This window comes from Anser anser (assembly GCF_964211835.1).
Source record: "Anser anser genome assembly, chromosome: 3".
NCBI lineage: Eukaryota > Metazoa > Chordata > Aves > Anseriformes > Anatidae > Anser > Anser anser.
In genome coordinates this window covers 85,066,915-85,092,043 of record NC_139722.1, presented here as the reverse complement: position 1 = coordinate 85,092,043, position 25,129 = coordinate 85,066,915, and the positions used below count along the sequence as shown (strand labels likewise).

The 25,129-nt window shown below is 40.0% G+C and overlaps 1 protein-coding gene across 5 annotated transcripts in view; it reads right to left on the bottom strand.

The window, feature by feature from the left end:
• The window catches only part of KIF26B (kinesin family member 26B), a 293,769-nt gene that overhangs the window by 37,125 nt on the left and 231,515 nt on the right, over positions 1-25,129 (bottom strand). For all 5 annotated transcript variants that reach the window (XM_083830351.1, XM_083830350.1, XM_083830352.1 and 2 more), the window contains 3 exons: positions 23,812-24,074; positions 20,722-20,905; positions 15,689-15,848 (listed from right to left, as the gene is read on the bottom strand). In XM_083830351.1, coding sequence (XP_083686477.1) covers positions 15,689-15,848; positions 20,722-20,905; positions 23,812-24,074 — 607 coding nt within the window. The remainder of the gene's footprint in view (positions 1-15,688; positions 15,849-20,721; positions 20,906-23,811; positions 24,075-25,129) is intronic.

The window sequence follows — 25,129 nt, the reverse complement described above, 5'->3', positions numbered from 1 at the left end:
TTATTTACTCAAGTCTAGACGGATGACATTTACCACTGTTCTTTCACCTAGAAAATCAGACATTAGGTATCATTACGCACAAAAGAGATGGCAAGGGTCGTATCCGGGGCTGTCATGGAGGAGTGCTGAATTTAAATGCACAAGTGGCTATTCCACAATTCCATTTCTTGGAACAGCCAAGAAATATCAAGGCTCCCCCTTCAAGAAGATTGTATCTGGTGTCTGTACTTACTCTAAAGTGAGTTTAAACTCACTCACACCTTCAGGATTTGTCCCTCCAACATGTGAATGCTAATACTGAATATGTGTCGTAGCAGGACTTTCTTAACATTTCAATGTTAACCTCTGCAGCTATCACAATAGCAAAAATTGATCATTTAATTCAGACAATCTAGCAGTGAACTCATTTCAGCTCCTCTCTTCTCTCCATCCTCCATACACACTGATGAGCAAATCATGTAGAGAAGGGTTTGTCTGCTGACTGTATGGATTTTACTCAGCATGAAAATATATTCATCTAATTGCACTTTGAATGGTAAGGATCTGAATAAATGAAACGAATTGTTCTGTGGATACAGCAATTAATGAAGACTGGTTTCCTGTGGGTTTGCGACCTGTTCCTCCATTTCCTACCCTTCTGCTGTCCCCTCTTCTCCATGCTTCCTATCACCTCACCTTGCTGCATCCCACTCAGCTCGTCTCATCAGTTTCATCTCCTCCCCTCCCTGCTGCCCTGTGTGAGCCAGCACACATGTAGAGCAGCACAGAGCAGTGCAGGGCTGCAGCCTCATGCCTTCCTGGCTCAGCCTGAGCGGGCACCTGCTTCTGCCCCCTCCCTTGCCCAGGCCCAGGAGCCTTGAGGAGGCTTCAAATGTCTGAAGGCCTGTCCCCATGTTAAATCTGAGTGGAAATGGTCAATTGAATGGCCAACTAAAAGATCTACTGGGATGACTGGAAAGAGACATGTGATGATGTATCCTTCAGTGTCTTAGAAAAGTGGCTAAAAATCTCTTGCAGTATGTATGCCAGAGCTAGTCCTGCTCTTGGAGCTTGTCAGACTCCACAGTTCTGAAACACAGCGCAGTGCCGAGAAGTCTTTCCCACCACCAGCTTCTGAGGACAGAAAGGACGTTCCCCGTATTAGCATTATGAGAGTGATTAGAGCCACCTAATTATAGCTCTGCAATGACAAAAATCTCAGCTCACAGATGTCAAGTTAGCCAGGCTTTTAAGTTCTTCATGTCCTGTGGCGTAGATTATTCCTGCTTTATAATTTTTCAGATCCATATTACAATTTTATGTCCAATTAATTCTCTGGGAAGATAGCAGTTCTCAGATGAACGTGGAGTAAATACAATCAATAACAAATTGGCTGTTATGAGAGTTCAAGTCACTATGGTATTGTTAACATTTTCCAGTAGGCCAGGTTTAGTTTTTTGTTTTTGTTGTTGTTGTTTCATATGATGTATGACACATTAAATACATAGCAAATGGCTTTTAGGTCCCTGTTTTCAAAGCTGCTACTGTATCAGTTTCCAAAAATGGTAAATTATGACGCAAAAGGGACCAAAGAAATTTGTCAACCCACAAATACTCCCTCAGCGCAACACATTTGCATATAGTTTAGCTAAGAGGTGTATTTGACCCAGGCATTTATAATTAACTCTTAAGTTGTCATACATAAAGAAAAGCTTTATATTAATTTCAATGTTTTTGTTGCAATGTAATTCCAAGAAACACCAATTAGCTATCAAATGCTGACAACTTGCACTTATCACTGATTAGGGCTAGATATGAACTATAAACCTAGCACATTACCATAGTGCAACAGCTCATTACCAGTCTAGCTTTCCTAGCTAATCTTTTCTACTAATTTTTATTTAGGGACCTTCTGGCTAGCTCATCTGAAAATTATACGCTAATGATCTGAGCAGAATCAAGAGCTTTAAACTGTAACACAGGAGAGAAAAAATTTCTATTTGATCTCTTTATGTTATGATAGATGCCATTTAATCAATTAGCACAGCAGTACACCACATTCCAATCCAGATCTTGCAAATATTAAAGAAAACATAAAAGGGTGAGAGCTTCACACATCTCTAGACCTTCTCCACCATAAGACAGAGCATCATATATATCATATATATGATAACAGAGAATGTTTAAGAGCACAGTCACTGAGCCAGCAGTCAAGACACTATTTCCTGTGGGTCTCCTACAAGTCCAGCATAGTGGATTGCCAAGGATGCGACTGCAGACAATAGATGGGACATGTTAGAGACAGGGTCACAGCACTGTGCGCTGTCTCTCGCAAAGTGGCCCAAGAGGCATCCTGGGGTACCTGCTGCCAGTTAAGCCTCCAGAAGGTTTCACATGGGAATGGCCCAGAATCAGAAATGTGGCTTGGAAGCTGTGTCTGCTTCCTTTACTTCTATTCTTCTTGAGATTATGAAAGTGTTTGAGGAGCTGCATCCACAGTACAGACTCTGGACAATCATGGACTACAGATGCTGCAGCAGTGACAATGAGTGTTTCATAATTATTTGCTAGAATTTTATGCTAAAATTACATAGAATTATATGATAAACAAGAATTACTTCTGAAATACATTGGAGATAAAGAAAAAAGGATATTTTATAATATTCACTTTTTAATGAGTACAAAGGTTTAAGGACGATAAGATGTAGGTAGGAAAGGGTAGGAAAATGTAAACAATCCACATTCTATAAAGCTTGTATAAATTAAGAGTATTACAGGATATAAAAGTTTTATATTTAATAACTAATACAAACAGATTGAGAGCAATGACAAAGATTTGAGAAGCAGCATAAGATCACATTTAGATGCTATCTCATTCCCTGTAATCTAACTGTGCTGGAGTTTCTTTTCTGAAGATTATGAGGTTCACCCAGCAATACCAATAATCATGTCCTGTGCTTCCTGGACTCTACTCTGAATGAGTTAAAGATAGAGATGATCAAAATTCATACTAATGACTTAAAAAACAAAATATGTTGTTAATTCAACCACTCAAACACCTCCATCGCTGCTCTCTACTTATGCAATTCAAAAACTGGATAATGCCAAAGAACGGCATGCTGAGCAAGTTCTCAACACTCATCTAGTCCTGACCTTGAGATGATAAGCAGGTAGTCTCTTATGTGCAGGAAGCTGGACCCTTTTCCTAGACAGTGGTAGAGATTTTTTCTCCATACTATGGACAAAAGGAGAAATCATTCCTCAGTACTCCCTTTCTTGGAACCTGAAAAGCAAGGGCGTGAAGACTTGTTGCTCTCTGCCCATCTTTCTAGATCTCCCAAAATACTGTTCTCTAGTTAAATACACAAAGGTTTGAAGATTTAACTGCAAGAAACATCTCAATATGAACATATTCAGACCACAGGGCAGAGAGATGTTCATTTATTATGGAAAAGGAGCTGGAAGGAAAAAGCACCATACATATTCCTATTGCATATTATGAGGTTAACCAAGGAGAACCTACTCTTGCATTCAGGTATTGCAAAACACTTGTGAAAAGTGATACAGGTAGGATATCAACTGTAAGGTCAGTTAACTCAGTCCCTTTTTATTAAGATAATAATCACTGGTAAATAGTATTAGTTTGCTTCTGGCACAATAGAACTGTATTTCCAAATTGTACAGTCTTAGAAGGGAACTGATATGAAGCTCCAGTTACTAGCACAATTAATATACAGAGAAGAATACAGAATTCATTAGATTTAATATGGATTACAGAATTAGATATTAATAGGAAAATTTTGGATTTTTATATTCCTGTGAGATGAATTAATGTAAAGCAACACACTGGGAATACTTATCATAAAGCATAACAGTTACTGGGTTTATATCTGTATGGACCATAAAATTATTAAGAAACTTATTTGTGCTCTGAACTTAGAGCAACTTTCAATATAGATAGGTAAAATAACCATTTAGTGCTTAAATGTGATATCGCTAGTCAAAATGAAACTCACATATCCACACTGTTATATTGAATATTACCTTACTATAATTTCACACACAGCCTGCAATGCTCTTCATTCAGCTAAACATTTCGTATTGAAAGGTGTGCTCTTTTGTTGCTGCTCTCTTCAATTACCCATTGCTCTCTGGTCTTTGGCTAGGGGGACTTGTTTAGCAACAGGACAGTTTGCTCTCTGATTAGGCATCTAAACAGTTATTAGTGTGTAGCTGAGATTCCTTAAAAGAATCAGGCATCACCCTATAGAGAAGCACCACTGATGGATGGGACCTAGCCAATGGAATTAAAAATGTATTTTCATTGTCTTATTGCTCTATGGAAAAAAAAATGGTAGAAAAGTTTAAGCTAAACTATGAATTTTCTTGGGAGGACAAAAAAATCCATTTCAATTTTCGCAGTACACTTAACAGAAGTATTTGATACCAGGAGAAACCAGGGAAGTTCTTCCACAGCACTGCAAAAACATCGTGGCCCTGGCTGGACAAGTCTTGACCCTGCTGGGAACACAGGTGACAGCCCTGGGGAACGTGTACAGGAGAGAGACCCAAAGCATCGCATTCAGATTCACAGCAGCAGTAGCCTTTTCCCCAAACACCCTCATTGCCATGGGGCTTGCTGTGCTGAGAGGAACATTAGGGGAACTGTTACGACACCTACGAATGGACACTGAGGACTCCACTGGTTGTGTGACCTACCTGAAGTTTGTCTGACACACACACACATTATTTCTGGTGAACGAACCCATAAAGCACTGCAACCAAATGTAGCTGAAGACCAGCAAAAGCCACCAATTAAAATACCATTACACAACACATCTAAAATGGCTGAAGTCACCTAACAAGAGAAAAGAAAATCTGTAACCAGTTTAACAGGCTTATTTTATATTCTGTATATACATACATATATATATACAAAGTTCTCTGTGTGTGTGTGTGTGTGTGTATATACACACACACACAGCAACTACAGCACAGTTACCCTCAGTTCCCTTTTGTACATGGACAACTATCTTCCACCACTCCAGAAGTGCCCATACATGAAAGGTGAGCAGGAGTCAGGAGATACATGTGAGCGTGGTCTGACTGAGTACCCAGAGCTCCTGGCACAGTCTGTCTTTCCGCAGAAGTGCAGTTATTTCTGTAACACTATACCTTTGGAAGCATTTTTTCACCATGCAGTATATGCAAACTGGGTAGCAGATCTGGATACAGCATCTAATTCTTGTCCTCTTGCACAGGTGTGTAACTTCAAAGCACATCACAGGGAGCCTGTGAAAAACCTTGTTTGCAACAGAGCAGAAATGCGGTCTAGGAGCACAAAAGATTCTCTTACCCTGCTTATATCTGGAGGCAGAAATGAAAATTGTGTCCAGTCTTTATAAGACTGCTTCAGGGACCTTCAGGTCCTACTGGCAGAGAGGTGATGAGGTGCTTTTAGTAATTCTTGTTGTAAGTGGCTCCCCTCATTTGCTCTCCAGCTGTCTCCAAGATGAGCAGCACAGGTGCCTACTGCAGCCTGAGCTGCCCTGAGGGACTGGCACAGTCGACACAGGAGCTACAGGAGACCCCTGTCCCCTCGAGCTGCTGCAGAAGGCAGGCAGGACACCCAGCAGGGCCGCAAGCTCCGAGAGCAGGGCAGAGACCTCAGTGAGAGCACCCACTCCTGCAGAGAGCGACAGAGCCCTGGCTCAGGTTGCCCAGAGAACCTCCTCCCTCCTTGGAGATCTTCAAAAGCCACATGGACATGGCTCTGGGCAATCTGCTCTAGGTGTCCCTGCTGGAGCAGGGGGTTGGACCAGATGACATTCAGAGTTCTGTTCCTTACCTCAGCCATTCTGTGATTCTGTGAACACATTATTCTTTCAATTCTGAGCCCCAGAATCCCTTCACATCTACTTCAGCTCCCAATTTCTCCTTTTGTTCTACAGAGATTGAAGACTGCATCTCCACAGGTCCCACCTTTGTAACAGTACCCAAAATAGCCGCTGCCACAGTTCTGCTAACCCAGCTCTCTGCTCTGCAGAACCAGAAATCAAAGGAAGGCAGAAGGGCTGATATTTCTGACAGTACTGATGTACATTTTATCATTGATTTTCAAAATGAGTAAAGCTTTTTTTCTGCCCAAGAGCAAAAACTTAGGAATAGAAAGAGAAACAATTTAGTAACTCAAGCCCCCTAAAAAATAACCCATAATTTAAAATATGGCAGATAGAACAATTTTGCTGATGTGATAGATAGGACAAAATACATCTAAAACAGTTCCTGCTGTCTGAAATTACTTTTATTAAGTGTTGTCACATATTGCTGGAAAACATGTCACCTGATGGCATTTATAAATAAACAAAAATTTTAAAAATTAAAATAATCTAACAAGTTTGGTTCTGCAGCAGGAGAGGGAGCTCATTTTAATATTTCAGAAGTTAGTTCTCACCAGCCTTCTCAACTCTGAAAAGTCAATGCATATTTTAAAAAAATTCACTTCACATCTGTTCACTGTGTACAGGCCTGGAGGCAAGCACCATCCAGAAAACTTTGATCATCCAGCAGAAGCTAGTTGGTATCTGAAGGGCAGCGAGAGGATTGTCTTCGTCGCTTTCCTCTCCAACGTGTTATGAAAATAACAACTTCAGTAAAAGTTTGTAGGGAAAAAAACATCAGCTGCAATGCCATTCAAATGCTCCTGAAGCAATTTGAAAACTGGTTGAAATATTCAGCATTTACCAGCACATAATTCTCTTCAAAGCTCTTCAAAATGGGCCTGTCACTCCATTGAGGGGGTTCAGTTAAGTTTCATATTGGTGAAATAGAGTCAGAGAAAAGAAAGTCTGAAGAAACATTGTTCAACGATTTGCCCAGAGAATGTAAAACAAGATTTTGTGAGTTCACAAATGTGATTTATATACATTTCTAACTTTGAAAAGGAAAATCATATAGTCCTGTCTGTGCCACTTCAGGTGTCACACATTCCTATTTATGAGGCAAGTTCCCATAAAACCTGCTTGAGCTCAAAATTCATGGTCACAGACCCATTTGCAGGAAGTCATCAGATGATCGTACATTTCCACTTTTCACATTCACCAATTCACACCATCAATCAAGCTCATCCCTTGCAATCCCAGACAATCCCATCACTAGGTAACACTTAACCCCATACTACTTCTCTCAAAAAGTAAGCTGTTAATCATTGATTTCTGAACATGAACTACTGTATACAATACCCCTTAGCAAGGATTTGAGGATTATCTCATCTAATTAGATATAAGCATGTTTTCTAATCTCTGGGTTTAAGTCAAAGCCCAATAAAAAGACTTCCATTGACTTACACTGAGTTTTGGATCAAGCATTGTGAGAACTTGATTATGCATTTCAAAGACAAAGAGACCTTAACAAAAAGTGTAACTAAATGACAAAGGAAGAAAAGCAGTTAACTGAGTTAAATGGTCTGGATGTCTCATGTCACTAGGGATGAGTCTTGAGAAAGAAATCACTGAAAGTTTCTGGATGTCTTGCAAGCGTAACAATCCAGCTGACTGCTAGTTTTCAGACTCCTAAAAGCAGGAGATTCTAGGAGACAAACTAAAACATTCTTTAATATTTATTTATTTATACAACTGGCTGCCATGTGCAAACAGGCTCATTCTAGCAATGAAAAGTTTGATTCTTGGGAAGTTATTCCATTGACTAACAGGAAGCACTGTTAGCGTGCTTTCAAGCTTACATCCCTCTGTCTCATTACTGAAGGATAATCATTCTGCCACGTCGTCTCACCAGAGCAATTCTCTCCTCCTGTGTGTACTTGCATCCTTGAAATACTACAGAGCAGTTGTCATCTCCCCTGTCAGAAAGGAGCTTCCTTGCAAGCTATGAAGCTTCATTTCTGTTATGGTGTTCTTCCAGGTAAGCAACCCTCTCACCTCAGACCTTTCACAATTCCTCTTGCTTCTCTTTTAAATTCTCTGCAGCCTGTAACATCTTAGCAATGAGGTGCTCAAATCTGAATGAGGTATTGTAGGATCTGGTACTATGCAAAGAAAAGCAATTTTCTTTGGTAGTCTGCAGTGGCATGTGTGTGCTTTCTTGCCCCAAGTCACACCAGTTTTGTGTAGGGAAAGAAGGATCATCAGGGAAATGAAAGTTAGCTTCACAGATAATATTTGCACGTAACTGTTCAAGGAACTGGATATAACCAAAAATGTGAACTAAGGCTAATAAAAATTACCACATGCTTTTTGATAATTTGCTGCATTGCAAAAGATCTCATTATTCCAAGAATATGACTATTTAAAAATTGTTCAATTATACATGAAATGAATTACCACCACGTTTCCATGGGAGAAAATGTATTAGTGTTCAATTGAGCCTGAACTAGTCATGGAACAGGTGGGAATAAACTGCTGGATACCCTTACTGAAGCAATATTAAGGTTCAAAATGGCATTTTAATGAATTAAGTATAGATTCATTTGTACATGAAATCACCACAACTGCCTGTTTGGGTCCCAGTCAAGTTATAATTCAACAATAACTGCATGCTACCGGATTGCTTGTTCATTACCAGTCGTGGCTGTGCTGGCCCTGGACCAATGTGGTGTCCTTCCCTGATACAGCTATCTGCTGATGATAGGAATGGCTATTTAAATGCAATTAGTAATTGCTATTAAATCTTCCTATAAACCAAAAGCACTTCCCTTCTCATTTCATTTTGCAGTCCATCATTATTTGCTTATTACAGTATCTGTAAAGAAGTAATTCATTGAGTGGCTGAAAGAGCATTAGAAGAGCTAGCTCACGAGGACTGATTCTTCCCACGTGAACATCTGTGCAGAGTGGAGCCACGTCAGCTGAGGTCTGCTGTAAAACTGGGGTAATGGGATCGGGCTCAGTGAAAGCAACACACTCACCTGCATCCTCCCCACACACATGCAGACACCCTTGCTCCAATAATTAATGTGCTGCCAGTCTGGCACAACTGAACTGAAAACCCAAAGCTGGGGAATGGCATGCTGTGGCTTTGTGCTCCACTGAACCTTTCCTTGAGGATTTTGTCTACTACCTCTCACTAACTTCGTGATGAAACACACTACTGTAAAAAATAAATAAATAAAAAAATAAAAAAGCTCATATCTGCACTATCAGCTGTACAAACCATCCTACAATAAACTGCATTGCTGATGAACACTACAACAGTGATTGCTGGAGCATGCAAAATCTGTTACCCTCCTGCTCCTAAGTTGCAGATTAAATTACTCTAATAAAATGTAAAAAGTTTTCCTAATTCACAGACTGCGCATCCCTGATTCCATCTATAGTTCCCTGGAATAAAGAAGAAAATTGACAGATATTCAACCTAGTAAAAGTGTCAGCTGCAGAAAACCCCCAAAGGTGAAAGTAATTGCCAGATGCTCCAAATCCTCATTATATCCGTGCTGACAGTGTTTCTGTGCTCACCTCTCGCTAGCAACTGCATCGCTCTTCCAAGTTGCCAGAGCACTCTGGCGAGTGTCAAAGAGTGTGCACCTAAGGCCAGGTCCTCAGCTGGTATAATACGGCAAAGCTCCAGGGGCTTAAGTGCCTGCTAGCCAAGGCTCTGGCCCGTGCGACCTGGTTGCCAACGTCATGGAAAACTTCCTTTGTTCCTGAGCAGCTCACAGTTTTGATAGCTAATTAGGAAATATTTCACATTCAAATAAATCTCAATTGACAGCTCTCCTACAACCGGATCACTTGGGGGTATTTCTTAGGCTTATTCCTTTATTTGAATGGGCTCATTTCATTTTCTCCTTTGCTTCCCAGTTCTCTGTGGATTGTTGCCTCCTCTATGCCTTATCTCCCAGTCTCTCTTGGAGCTCTCCCATTCATTTTGGACCATTTCCCAGTCCTGGGGCTCTGTTTCAGCTGTCACTCATGTCCTCATTTTCCCTTTCTATTCCCCATTTATCTGCTCTCACATTTATAGAAGCAAACCAGCAAAACAGTTCTTCACCCACTTCTAATATATTAAGTATTAAATTAACACAGAAAGATTGCAGATTCCAAAGGCTGCACAAGATTTTATTTTCTGAGGCTTTCTGTGGCTTTTGCACCATGTTCTCATTGAGGAGAAGCAAAAGCAAGCAACAGAAAATAGGAATGCAGCAGTGGAAAGCGTAAGTAACTGGAATCACTCAAAAAATAATAATAATGTGATTTTAGGTTTAGACTTGAGTGAAGTCACCAATAAACAGATTCCCCATTGAGCATATAGTTCAATTTTGGCATTAACTTCTTACACTTACCAAGCAGACTCAATTGTATGAATCCCACTAAACTAAGACTTAGTACAAACATGTAGCTAAGGATAAAATCTCCAGTACTCATACTAGTTATTGTACAGGAGTCTTCCTGGAAACAAGAACTCCACCAAGCAGCGTACCATTTTCCTTACATAGAATACTCTTTCATTGATTGGGTGTTACTGCCAATTCTCTCCTCAGCAGCTGTTCAAATTGCTCTGCAGAGAAACCCTCCCAGGACAGCACTAGCAGAACCATCCCTTGTGATGTTCCATCTTCTGAGCGTTAGTAGGAGCAACTACCAATGAGGATAATCCCAGAGTCAGACCCATCATGCTACTATATGCTTAGTAGCAGGCATACGGGAAGCCCTGTCAGAGTCTTTCATTGCTGTAAAAAAGCATACCATGTCTGATTCTGTGCCAGTACCATTTTTATAGTGCTGCAATTCCACTGATGACAATGGAGGTATTCCTGATTTATGCAGGGATGAAAGAGAGTGTAGGAAAATTACCACTACTGTAGTTTATTTGCCATCATGGCCTCTCTTTCCATCATGTTGTCTTCACATCAGTTAAACTCTTGGTCTATTCTTACACATGCACTTTCTCCCAAGCTGGCATCTGTGTAAGAGCCCCCAGTCCATCTTTTTTTTTTTTTTTTTTAAGTATAATAGATGACGCAATGGCAGAGATACAGGTAGTGTTTGAAAAGTACAGCATTTGTGCTATTGATCAGTTAATTCCAGGTGCTGTGTTCAGTTTTGTTTAAATTTATTGTGAAGTGGTTTTTAGCTTTCCTTATCTCTTCCTGAAAAGTTTTCACCAACGTTTCATCTGAGAAAAATATTCTAACTTGTGCTATAAATGCAAAGACAAGATGCATACACAAAAGATATCCCCATTCTTTTCTCATGCAATTCCTCACACAGATGAAAAAACTGCAGACAGATACACCCATTTAACCAAGAAGAGAATCTGAATTACTGGATTCATCCAAACCTCATTTTTGTTTTAACCCCAATAATCAACTAGCAATTTAAGGAAATACCTGACATAAAGCATACTCTTTCAGCTCATCTTTTATACCGCAATACCATAATACATCACTTTCCCTTTTCTCCTTTTCACTTAAAAGCAGTAATAGTCTACCCTTGGGAAAAGCATAAAGCCAGATTTTCCATCCCATTAGAACAATCTGTGTGAGCCTTTAGCTCTGAAATAAAGGTAACAGAGTCCTAGCAACACTTACAATGTAAGTCATGCTTTCTGCCAAGTCTGAATGCCCTTTACAAAGTCCTGCTTGATTTTTTTCTAGCTCAGTTTTATAAATGTGAATATATACATAAATAGGTGATTTTCCAAAGGTCATGCAGAAAGAAAGAAAGTTTTAGCCTAAGGTTTAAGCACCATATTAGATCTTAAAACATGGTGGCTTTGGCTCTCGTATAACCTTATACCAAACACTTAGTATCTTTTATTTTCTACCAAAAAAAAAAGAAAAAGAAAAAAAAAAGAACACACAATACCAGCGTGTAATATATGGGACAATCTGCAAACATCTGAGAGAGAAGCAGAAGTTCAGAGAACATTCATGCTTTCAACTCACACCCATCTGTCTTATGAACAAGACTCCACCTCTGGATAAGCATGAGCGTCTAGTTCAAAATCCAGGATGCCTCCAGAAACACAAACACATTGGGATAGCACATTAAGAGAAAAGCCTATTAGACAAAACAAGCAACAATTTCTGAAAAAGAAATTCATACAGCCTTGCACTTTTCTAAACAGTTTTCTTACATTCTCACAGCCATTAAAATGTATAAAAATGATTATTTCCTAAACAGCATTACCATGAATTATCGCCACTACTGTTGCCTAGCAACTGGAGTAATTTTTGAATAGTGAGCTATATAAACCAGTATCTGGAGTTTGTGCAAATGGGTATTCATCTGAGGGTTTAAAACACATTCCTCATAGAAATCAGATGCAGAAAATGCAGCACTAATGTAAAGCTGAAACGCCTTTAAGAAAATAAAACAGCTCTAATAATTGCTGCAGCTTAGCAAAATCCTCCTCCTATAGCAGAGCTGTCAAACTTGGTCAAGGCTGGAGTTGAGTTCCTTGCTCTTCTTGGCTAGCAAGTGCCCCTTTCCAATTTTCATGAAGATGTTTGACATTCCTGTGGAGGAAATCATTCTTGCCCAGTCTTCTGAGGGATTTGCTCCTAACTCAAGAGCAATAGAAAATGGTGACATGAAATGGCAACATATTTAATTCAAATAAATAATTCTATTTTTATATGACACATATTGAGCTAGAAGAACTCACTGGTTCATATCGTACCATGACAGAGTGATGTGCTTAAAAATGTTCAAAATTGGTCTGGACATTAATAATGACAAAGAGATAACCCACTGATATATTAGAGAGAGATTATAAGCACTTTAATGAAAGATACAAGCTCCCTTAAATCATGGCATAGTCACTTATTAGCTGCATGTGGTTGCCCATTATAGAGATTCTTGCCCATTCTTCAGACCCAAGTGGAATTTAACTCGATTGCAGGACAAGATCCTAACCTGTATTTTTTGATGTCTGAGAATTTCTATATTACTTTCTTACAGCTCTAATAGACAAGTTCATGCTGAAGATAATGTCAATCTGTGTTACTGTTCCCAAACTCTTTTCCCAATGGAGAAAAATTCCAACTTACTGGCTTCCAAGGCTTTCTAGCCTTATGGGTTAAGAAAAAAATGTAAAATGTGCTGAACACCAGCGTGTTTCATGGAGACTGCAGACAAAGAGGCAAATTCATCTTGGCACAAACACACAGCCTGCTGAAGACAATGGAGTAATATCTGCCTATACCAACAATGAATCTGAGCAAGCTTTTCCCTACAACTGCTACCTGTAGGGACAAGGCTGAATACAGCACTAGGTGGAGTTTAAGAGACTGCAGCTTCTCAAAGTTCAGAAAACATTTCTGCAGTAAGAGAAAACCTTTATGTGTTGTTCTCAGACACTATTTCAGGGCTCCCAGGAAGCCGTACAGTGCCTACTGACAGGCTGCCACAAACTACCTAATCGCTGTTTAATAGCTCGGGCAGAGAAAAGATGCTCCATTTTGTCTGTTGCTATGTGGAAATTTGTTGAGACCACACACACAATGCACAGTGCTATCGCATAAAGGAAAAATTTCCCTTGTTTTCCTTCAGTACCACTCACAAATGGCAGTCAACAAAGTTTTAATTTTATCCTTAACAATGAAAGAGAATAACCCTAAACAAAGGGATATGATCTCAGCTAGATAGGCTAGCCGTTGCTGCAAATAAGAGGTGCTACTGAACACATATCACATCAGTCTATGGGATGCACAGCCTCTTCTACAATGCAGCGCACACACACACCTCCTTCCTCTCTCCTCCACGTAGGGGCTGCACACACCTGCACTGCCAGATCGTTGAGCAACAGTATGCTTCCACAGGCACCACTCATGAATAGATCACCCTTGGGAAAAAACACATTCTGCACTCTTCTCAGCAAGAAGTGGACAGAAGTTGCTCCAAAATATACCAGCATGTTTAGCAAATTTCATTTTAAAAATCCTCTTTGGAGACAGTGACATTGCCTCTGATTTCCAGACAACAAAATACTGCTGTATACTGTGCTTCTGTTCTTATAGGAGCAGATACAAGAGGAGATGCTGGCCTGAAGAGAGCTTTTATATTCTTACAGCAGTACGGAGACATTGACGAGCAAGTGTGCTGGCACCACTGGCTATGGAAGCTCAGAAGTGCAATAGCTGGGAACTGCTACAGAAAGGGATTGCTAGTGCAGCAAGTGGGAGACATGTTTGGTAATGCTTTTCTCACAGTCAGGCACTGCCAGGAAAAACAGCTGTTGTATGTGGTAACTATGCTTTGTGTGTTCAGTTCTAGCCTAGGGAGCACCATTAACATCATTTTTCTATTTCTACAGTCTGCCTTCTCTTCCCTTCCATAAAAACTGAAAGGAAGAAGGACAGATTTTTTTTGATAAGCATAGACTGAGCTGCATTTAGTGAAGCAGTGTTTAAGCCATTTCCACACTACAACCAGGTGATCGAGCCACAGAACATTTCATGAATATTTATATGTACAAATTTGGTTGGCCCTTAACTGAATTCCAGTCTGACTGAATTCCAGGAACAGGAATATTTCTGAAGAGCACGCTTCAAGCCCTGAATGCCAAGCAATTTTGGTAAATAAATGTTTAAAGAAAAATAAAATTAAAACCAAAAACCCATTTCATCTTTATTTTCTAAAATGAAGACAAAACCAAAGAAGTAAAACTTACCAATATCTTATATTCTTAAATTAACTTGAGAAACATGGTATTTATAGTCTTCAAAATGGTAAAACAGGTAGAATTTATGGACTCAAACATACTCTGTGAATGACTTTCTTAGTTCATTTTTCATGTCACCCTACTGTTCCCAACTCCAGATCTGATATACACATCTTCCACAGATGGTTACATTCAGTAGCAGTTTGATTACAAGATGCTACGTAAACTATTCCTATGAGGCTGGTTGCTACTCCTAGGATTTAGGCTAGAGAAAAGCAATACCTTCCACAAAATCAGAAAACTCTCTAAAATAAAAGTTGTATGACTGTCTGGGTTGGGTAATGAGTCCAAACTTGCTTTCAGACCTGTATACATGATGAATGGGCTGAGACAACAATGAAGAGAAATGAGTACAAAACATACCTACTAGGTGAGCATTTCCTCTAATTTCCCAGAAGGCACCTGCAGTAGCAAAGGCCACTTGTCTAGTGTGACAAACAGGGTCTACTTCTTTTTTTGCAAGTGAAAGGCTGACAGAGATTCAAACCACACAAAAATAAAATGCAGAGTAACCTTGCATCACAGAAATAATCCCATGGCAAAGATTCATGTACATTGTGACAGATACGTTTGAGAAACAAAAATGTGCATAATGAACAGTAAAACATTTTTCTCAATAATGATTTATCTCCTTTATGAGAGCAACTTTTGCCTCCATGGACCAAATACAAAACTGGATCTCTGAAGCTTTAAAGGATTAAAAAATCTTTGAATAATCCTAGAAAACAAAATCCTCATGTGTTGAACTTTCATCCTTAAGATCTTTAAGGCAACTAGGTCCTCTATCTTCAGGCTTCTTCCTTTGTAACCTGAACATGAAATACAGTGTAGCTACCAGATATACCGCTAGATTAGGGTTCACTGAACTTCAGGGAGGTTTTGCAGACTACCTCAAGAGGACTGCACCGACCCCAGGAGTCTCTCTCCCAGCTTACCACAAGTCTGCTGTGAGACAAGTAAACTGCCTGCAAGCATCCTCTCATTAGGTGTAACATAGATGTATACTAGGTGTAACAATATCACTTACTTGTACGGGATGTGTTTGCTTCCATTGACAAGGGCAAGGATGACATTGCCCAGTGCTGACAACGAGAGACAGAGGCCAGAGCTTCCTTCGCGGTTTTTGCTGAGCACTTTCACACAGCTCCCCAGGTCAATAAGGTGCAAGCGGCTACGACCTCCAGACACTGCCATAAACAAAGAAAGCAAATGGTTAGCATGTGCCTCCAAAAGCAGTTTCCCAAGAAAGCTAAAGACTAGCTACGACTTGTGAAGAGGAAACAATCCAGAAACCTCTCTTAATTCGTGGTATCAGCAGCAAACTGTAGGGATCCTGCGAGTTCACTTTCAGCCTGTATTGCTATACGTTTCTGTCCGCTACTGGCTTGCTTACAAATTGCTGAGGTTTTCACTACTCATCCGCTCCTGCAAGTTTAACTCTGTGGCAGGCAGGCAGAATGTGCTTTTTTTATTATTATTTTTTAATATAGCTCCTTTAGCCTATACCTTAGTTGGCTCTGTTTCTCTCTCTGAGATTTCTGTTTCTCTGCCTGGAAAACTACACGTTGACAATTGCTGTTTGGTGAGCAGTGGTTTTGTGATAGCTTCAGTTTTTCTCTTATCTTTCCCATCTTGGATACTGAAGGTCCATAGGAACCAAAGCATCAATGGGATATTCAGCTTTGCTTTAAGTTTACATATTTTTACATTATCATTTGGGCTAAGAAAAGGTTTTCCATGCTGTGGGTAGTGGATTGTTAGAAAGCTGTTCTGTTCTGAAAATGGTTTCTGTAAAACTGGCAGTGGGTGCCTGTTTTCTGTCATGTTTACTCTGTATCAACACAACTACACTGAAAGTGAAGGATGTTACCTTTGAAATACCAAGATTAACAGACATTTGCTCTTATGAAAAATCTATGTTTCCTTTATGAACCCAGGGGTGGGGACTTCATAGAATTTACAGAAGTGCTTCTAATTTTCTATTTTCTGAAGACAATTTCCTAGCTGCTTTCTTTTTCCTTTTGTATTTTGTTGTTGTTGTCGTTTTACATCTTTGACCAGTCCTCCCTATTCTCAAGAGTTAGTTTAGAAGCAACTGAAGGAAAAGACAGTTTTGTTATAGCATCATAACTCAAAAGTTAGCACTCTTTGAGGATATGAACATAAACAGAATTAGAAATACTTTCACTTCTGAGTTTACCTCTGTGCAACTAAATTCACATCCATTTCTACATAGCACCCTAACTCACGCATCTAATCAAAAATATTTATATATATTACAATTGGGGGAGACCTGCTCACAAGAAAAGATGGCGATGGGAGCAACTATATGATGGAGATCTTAGAAAAGAAGTTTCCAGATCCATTTCATTGCTTTGGAAATGCCTTAACAACCACAAACACATTTTTCAATGATCCTGCATTGAGTAGCTGTGGTACCATGGCATGTAGGCGCCACAGGAGGTAGAAGAAAATCCACAGAAGGAAATAAGTGCACATAGATATGTGAAGAAGAAACTTGTAAAACGCTGCGTGTTGACTAAAAGGTGATACATGATCATATCATTTTGCAGATTTACTTAGAGAAAGTTTAGTATGAAATACATATCTAAATATATAAATCATACAGCTACTAAAGGCATATGAAACATCAGCATACTAAAGGCATATGTAACTTAAAAGATGTTAACCTACATTCAAAAAATAAGGAGGGAGATTTCATTTTGCAAGCACTGCAAAGCACAAGGCTCACTGCTTATTGCTACTACCTGTTATCTTGCATGACACAAAACTCTAAAAATACAAAGCCTTTCTGTAGAAACCATGACAATGCATTATATACAATGCTAAAATTCTGATTCAGTTGTAGGTTATAGCTAATTAAAATAAACAACTAGAAATAGATTTTTATGATAAAAGAAGAAAAAAAGAAAAAGGAACAAAGAAGAAGTGGAAATAAATTAGAAAAAAGGAGAAAAATGAAGAGGAGAAAAAAGAGAACGAAATAACAGAGAAGACAAGTAAGAAAGGAAAAGAGCAAATTAAAGAGAGAAAATAGAAGGAAAAAGAGAAAGAAAAAAAGAAAAAAGAAAAAAAAGAAAAAAGAAGAAAGATGAATATTTCTGTGAAAGTGGTTTATGCTATGGAATTTGACAATAATATTCCAATAATGTAGCCAGTATCTCTCGAAACAATTATCAAAATACAGTAACTGCTGCTTTTTTTTTTTAGGTCTTGTTAGTTCTTCAGCTACATTAGGTATTTGGCAAGAAGACTTCCACATATCAAATTATAGTGCAATATCGGCTAAGTCATGTTGAATATGATGAAAAAGAAGTGAAGAATAAATGTCTGATTAAAATTAATAGTAGTAGCCAGACCTTCAAAATACTGTAACGTTCCCCAGATTACACTACAACCCATTCAACGTCCATGGATGCTTCAACACCGTGTTCTCTGAGGTGTTCACAGGGAAGTATCCACGCACGCTACAAATGCCTGAGCTCAGTGCAAAAAGTCAGGCTCCCCAGGAGAACCATGCAGGCAGCTGCACCTTCACTGCCTCTGAACCTTGCCCTCTCATTGTCCTTAAACTCTTAGACTTAGGATCCCCTAAATCCTCTAAGATTGCTACCCTCAGAAGGCTGAAGTTATCCTTTGTGAGTACTCCCCGATGATTTTGCTTAGAAAAACAAGGAAATATGTTTAGTTGCTACCGAAAATGACTGCAGGTGACTGTACTGGATTATATATAATAAATATTTCTGTTGCTAGGATTACCGGACACTGGGGAAACAAAACAAAATGAAGACAATTGCTGCCTTTCAAACTTCAGTCATATTGTTTGCACATATAGTCCTATTATACAGATTGAGGAAATCCAGAACAAGAGAAAGGACTGGATCTTTCATTCTTATTTAATTTACAAGTCAAAATAGGATGTGTTTCAGGACGGCAGATCCACTTGCTTGACCTGAAAATGAAATTATTTGTTAGGCAAGTTCTCCACTAATGTACCTGGCAGCTATAGAGAGAAGAAGAGAATTGGAACATCTTAGCACTTGTTTTTGTCAATGGCCACAGAGACTTTGCAGAGCTGACAGCTGAAAAATGACGGTGCCAGTTCTGCCACAATTCCATTTCTTTCAGTGGTACTAAGCCCGCTTCATGACATTCCTGGTAATGAATCTAACCAGGAGGTAAGTACAGTACTGATGCATTACTCTAACTGTCATTTTTTACCAAAATCATGCATTAGCCATCCCTTTAATTTCATCCTTTAGAAGGCAGGTTTCTTTTTTTTTTCTTTTTCTTTTTTTTTCCGAGCCTTTTTTAATCCTGTTACTGGAATCTATGTATCTCTACTGTCTGCACGTTGTTTTCTGAGAAGTCCTTCATCACAGAAGGAGACACTGATAATCACTAGGTGCCTTTTCTGAGCAGCTGGAATTCCCCCCTCATTCAATTATCAGCCAGATCTGACCCTGCCCAGCTCAAGAGGCCACTCAGATATGGGAACTTGAAGACAGGAGGTGGTATGGCCAAGAGATGAAAATATAACTACAGGCAGTTGGGAAAGCATGCCATATTATAATCTTACAGGATCGTGTCATCTTCGTTTTTTAAAGTGAATCATTATAGCCACAGGAAAATATTTTTTTTCTCTTTTATTAATTGCATTTGAAAATAGTAGAAAAGGATTGTGTGTACATGTACTTGCCTGTAGTAAAAAACAGGGAGTATTAAATAACTGTAATAATAATTCCCTCAAAGTCAGCCATCTTTATTCCTATGCACCAGTCCATTTGAGCATTCACAGTCTTCCTTTCCACCGCAGGGTGGTTAATTAATAAACCTTTAGTTAATTGAGTTTTCTGCCTGCCAATTCCACTGGGGTTATTACTTAAACACAAGCAAACTGCATTTCCATTTAGAACAACTTTCTGGTTTTCTCTCTCACATTATAAGTACAGTAAATGTAAATTTTCTGCATTCAAACATCAGACATTAATGCTGCAGTGGTGTTCACCCACTACACATCATTACTTGCAATCTACTCCTTATGACAAATGACCTATGCAGTGCCAGGAACTGAAATATGTATTATATCTGCAGAACTGTTTAATCCACCAATTTAAAAAAAAAAAAAAAAAAAAAACAAACAAACCAGAGGTCTCAGGTGTCTTTCAAACAAACAATTTTTCCCTGTAAAAAATTATTTAAAAAAAAAAAAATAGGAAAGTTTGTCTTTTGGGTGGGGGTGCTCCTTATATTATACAAATCATTTATCACTGGAATTTGCTAAAAAAAAAAAAAAAGTATATCTCTAGCTATAAACAGTTTGGGAGACTTGAAAGAAAAGATAAATATAATAAAAAATATAAATGGTGAGAGTCAAAAGAAACCTTTGAAAATTATAGAATATGTGAATAGACACAGCAGATACTGGAAGCACCTTTTCCTCATTTACAAATAGGAAATGGAATAAAGACACAAGTCAGTGAAAGTACCTACGGCAAAGAGAGAGAGCAAACCTACAGCCTGGAGTCTTCACACAAAGAACCACAAGCACACATGCAGGTGGGCCAGCAACTAAAATCTTGTGCTCCTCCAAGGAAAGCTGTAGGTTATGTACTGGCAAAATCAGCTCCCACACACTCTGCCCTATGGAGGTGCTGGATTGGAACAGTCAACATGAGGGTGGCAGGGAATCCCCATCGCCACAATATTTTCATCCATGATCTCAACCCTGGAGCCATCAGTAAAGATAACACTAAAAGCCAGCCTGAAGAGCACTTTTGCATCTAAACACAGACAGACACACAGTGTTGAGCACTAACTGTTAATACCTCCACAAAGGCAGCAGCTAAATTGACAATTGATGGCAATAATCCCTCGTGGCCTTTAATGGCCTTTGCTGGATCTTCACCAGACCGGTAAGCAGCCTAAATGGACCCACCCCACCGGAGACCACTGCTAATTTTCACCACTAGAGAACACTGCTTAAAGGCTTATTCAAAGCCACCAGCGGCAAGGGAAGGGAGTGGGGGAGCAGCTTACTTCCGCCCTTGCCGCTCTTCTCCATGCGGTACTGGTAGATGTGCAGAGTGAAGAGCATGTGGGAGTTGCGGTGATCCTCCTCGTCGCAGTCCCGCTGGCTGCTGCGCCGCGAGGCGATGGCGGCGTCGAGGAAGAAGGCAGCCTTCTCTGCCGTGGGGGCGCGGAGCTCGCTCTGGTTCTGGAGCTGGGGGTTGACACAGGGAAGAAGTTACCCACAAACTTCCACAGGAGTCAACACTATCAGACAACAACTGCAGTCAATGAACACTGTGGATGCGCTGGCTTCTGATGGGACTGGGGAGAAGGAAGCGCCCTGTTGAATGAGACCTCCTGGCACTGGCAGGGACACTGCCATGTCCTCCAGGTAGCCCACTACTGAACCCAGGCCCCATTTCTGAGGGTCGCTGCTTGGGGTACCTCTGGTGGCAGTTGTTACAAATAAGCCTAACATCTGTCCTGCGGGCTGGACAGATGCACACATTTGTTCCTCTACTTTTCCAGAATTTTAAGCCGTTCATTAAAGTTTGTTATTTTTGCTGCCTGTTTTTTTCCTGCTTTGGCAATCACTGTGTCCTCCTGACGGTTAGAAGATAAATAAGCTATTGTGGATAACACATCAAGCCCAACAGTTGGTGAAGACTGGCAGGGGCAGGCCCACATGTTATTCTTCAGAAAGTGTTAGAAGGGAGCAGTCCACAGCCAAATCTGTGTGATAACAGGACTGAAGCTTGTGGTCAGACCCAAAGTGTGTGGAGAGAGGCACCGAGGGGAAGACACTTTCATACCCCTTCACACCACAAGCCTTGGCACCTGCTCACAAGATAGAGCAATCCAGTAACCGGAGCAAGACAGGTAGTGTGCATACATTCGTATTTGCTGGACCTCAATTGCCACCACCAGCCTGCTCTTATCTCTCCAGAGTGATAGACAGCATAGGAGGGCAGATATTATTAACCCACCATAATGTTAGGAATGCATGTGTGTTTCATATCACCTAAGACTAGCCTGCCTGTGGAAAGGACACGTGACTGTACAATCCGATGGCATTAGTTTTGGCAGTATGCAGAACTGGCCCACAGCCCATAGGATAGGCTTGTTTCGTCTGGCTTAAATACAGTGAGGAATTCCCATTCTCGGGATTTGCTTCCCTGCTGGGTAATGTAGCAAAAAGTTAAGTTCTCCCTAAGGAGGGCAGTGCTCCTGCCTTCCCTTTGTGATCATTAATCAGCCCAAGGAGGAATAATGCCAATGCTCGGCACGGGATGGGGTAACACAGCCGCACGCTAAGCTCTCTCTAGAAAGAGAAAGGGAGGCAAGAAGGAGTTAACAGAGCGAGCAGAAGGCAGACCAGTCTGTGGACGGATCTCACTAATGTAAGCAACAAGAGAATGTGCACACTTGGAAAGGCCCAATGACAGACAGTATGACATATGGTGATTATTCATTTGCTATACACACTGCTGGTTTTGCATATCTGTATGGCTATAATATAATCTCCTGCCTTCAACCGAGGATTTTGAGAATTCAGGTGTAGGACATGACTCCAGAACACTGTTATGTCTTGCAAACACACGTAAAAAGAGGTTTTGCTCCTACTCTAATTCAGTATTTTACACTGCAGAGATGCACAGCCCTCTCATGGAGCTACCTTTTCTCTGCTGATCTAAAACAATTCACATTGTATATGGCTATTACATCTGCATGTATGTAAAAATAGTCTACTATTGTGGAATATTTATTTTTATTGCTATTGTGCTTAAATACCTTAGAGAAGAATTAAGCTCTAAGGAGGGGTTATCTGTCACACAGTTATGCAACATATGTAACATGCATACATATTCTAATTCAGATCTAAACCAACCCATCTATCACCCCAATGGGAACTGTGAAGACTTAAGTCTCCCATCTATACTCACTGAACTGCACCCATTACTAGATACCAGGGGGTGAGATCTCTTGTGATAATGTAAGTATTTCGTGAAGCACTAAAACTATGAGTCAAGTGAGAATAAGAACTCTAATCATCATTTAAAACCAAGAAGAAACTTTGCAGTCCTTGGGTAAAACCGAAAGGATTGAAAATACGCTCTCAGTATCTCCAAAAGGCTTAAACCACAAAGAGATAAAACACAAAGTTTACTACTTGCTGTTTAAAATCTCATGATTCACAACTTTTGGGGATATGAATCATAATTCCTAGATGCTTGCAGCTGGAAACAGGGAGCAGGCAGACAGGGTCTGTTCCCTCCTCCCTCCATTTTCCCATCCCTGGAGAGAATTGCTCTGCAGTTCCTGGTTGGATGCAGCCGTTGCCTTTAAGGTTGAAAGAATGTATTGAAGCTAGTTTGCCCCCTCCTCCCCCTTCATCTGTTCATACAAAAATCAGATTCACTTCTTCACAGACAACAAACTGAAAAGATAAGCCCTTCCTCCCCCCAACCAAAAGGAAAAAAATAATAAATAAAAAAATAGATAGCTAGATAGATAAACAAATAAATAAAAAGGGCTGCTGAGACTTTCTAGTGGTTACCCAGGAAATACATGAACCAGTTACTCATTCCTGCTAAACCTCTAAACCTGAGAAGATCTGGAGTTATTCTTGGCTTACCCAGCTCAGGAATTTATGTCTTGGCAGCAATTAATAAGTAGCGATTAATGCTTCCTACAACATTGCTAATGCAAGTGCTATAAATAATGTTTATAAAGAGATAAACAGCCATATTAATGGCCTCCAGCTATTTGTGCAGTACTGTAAATATTTTATCTTGTTGTTTTACAAAAGAGAGATCACACTTTCTTTTTTATTTTTTTTTTAGAATGAGGTGAATTTTTGTTTGCACTGAATGCTTTCACATTTTATTGCAAACACAAGCCCCTGCTCAACATCAGTTATACCAGAGGTACAAATATTTAGGCCAGGAGAGCAGATGGCCCTGCAGCTGCAGGTCATAAAGTTCTTGCATGTTTTAAAGTAAACACTTTCAAGTCTATAAACTTTGTGCTCTGGGTAGTTCTTGAATTTGAACCATCTCAATAGCTCAAAAAAAAATCACATTGCTTGTTTTAGTGTAAAATGAAGACTGGATTCACCTGCATGCCACAAATGGGGTCCTCACATAGGTAGACACCTGGGGACTGGCCATCCTGCAGGCTTCCTGTAGCCACTTCAGACAACAAGTCTCTAAGATTTTCTTCTTTCCCCCACACTTCCACTGCAGAAATTCGGACTGAGAAGCGGGCTCCTGTCTTCTCTTTGCGTTCATTAATCAGCTTGAAGAGCCAGGAGATGGCACAAGGGATTATGCCAAGGTTTTGCATGGAATCATCCTTGCCAATCATGGTGTATGACTTCCCTGTCAGGAATGGGGAGGTGGAGAAAAGATAACAGTGTCATTTCCAGGACCTTCACAGCCTTCTGCTAAGTGATATTATCATGCATCGGCCTCATGAAAACAACTTCTTCACAACCAGACAGCCAGAAAATGGAGATAGGCAGGCAGGCAGACAAATAATACATGGAAAATGGAGAGCATTTAAAACCAACAGATGAAATCTTGAGACACTTTCAAGAACTGTAACCTCGTGTATTCCTCTGACATTCATCGTGCCCCTGGCAGGGTCTGCAGGTCCCTACCACACAACACTGCAGACAGTACCATGGGTGAATAGTGAGGAGAATTGAGCAGAGCAGGAATGCCATGGTCTATAAAATTCCCTGCTTTAGATACTGTGTGATATACTTTGTATACCATTTTACTTCAAAGCACTACAATATGTGTCATACACTGGGACTGGCATTGACATAACCTTGGTCCCAGGATCACAGAGATGTAACTTTATACAGAGAAGAGAAAAAAAAAAACAGGTACATGTGGTCATTTGGTGCAGAAGTGGGTCCACAACAATAAATATTTTATATGGACCTAAAGCTTCCCCTATTTTACTATTATTTTATTCTGCACTTATAATTTTGGCTTGTCTCTGCTGTAAAAGTTTGTTGAACAAGAACAAACACCAAGTTCTATCTTGTGCTGCTTTAGATGTCAGTATATAGAGACAAGTTTTCTAAATTTTCAAGCCAAAGTATAAAGGTATACATAATTTTTGGCAAGTACTTGTGGTTTCTTTGCCTTGTTTTATTCCATATGTTGAATCTACGTGGAAGAAGAGCAGTGGACAAAATATTTTTAAGCATGTGTCTGTGGCAGTGTCTGTGTGTGTCCACGGTTGGTGGAATGGTGATGCAACTGCAGAGACTCAACTCGTGCTCCAGTAAAGCTGCAACTAAGCCATCTCTCTGAAGGACATGTAGGACTTGTGAGTCACCAGCATCTGATGGCTTTCTTTTCCATCTCACTTGTCATCTAGTGTTTGGCAGGTCACACAGGATTAAATATCCAAGTGTTCA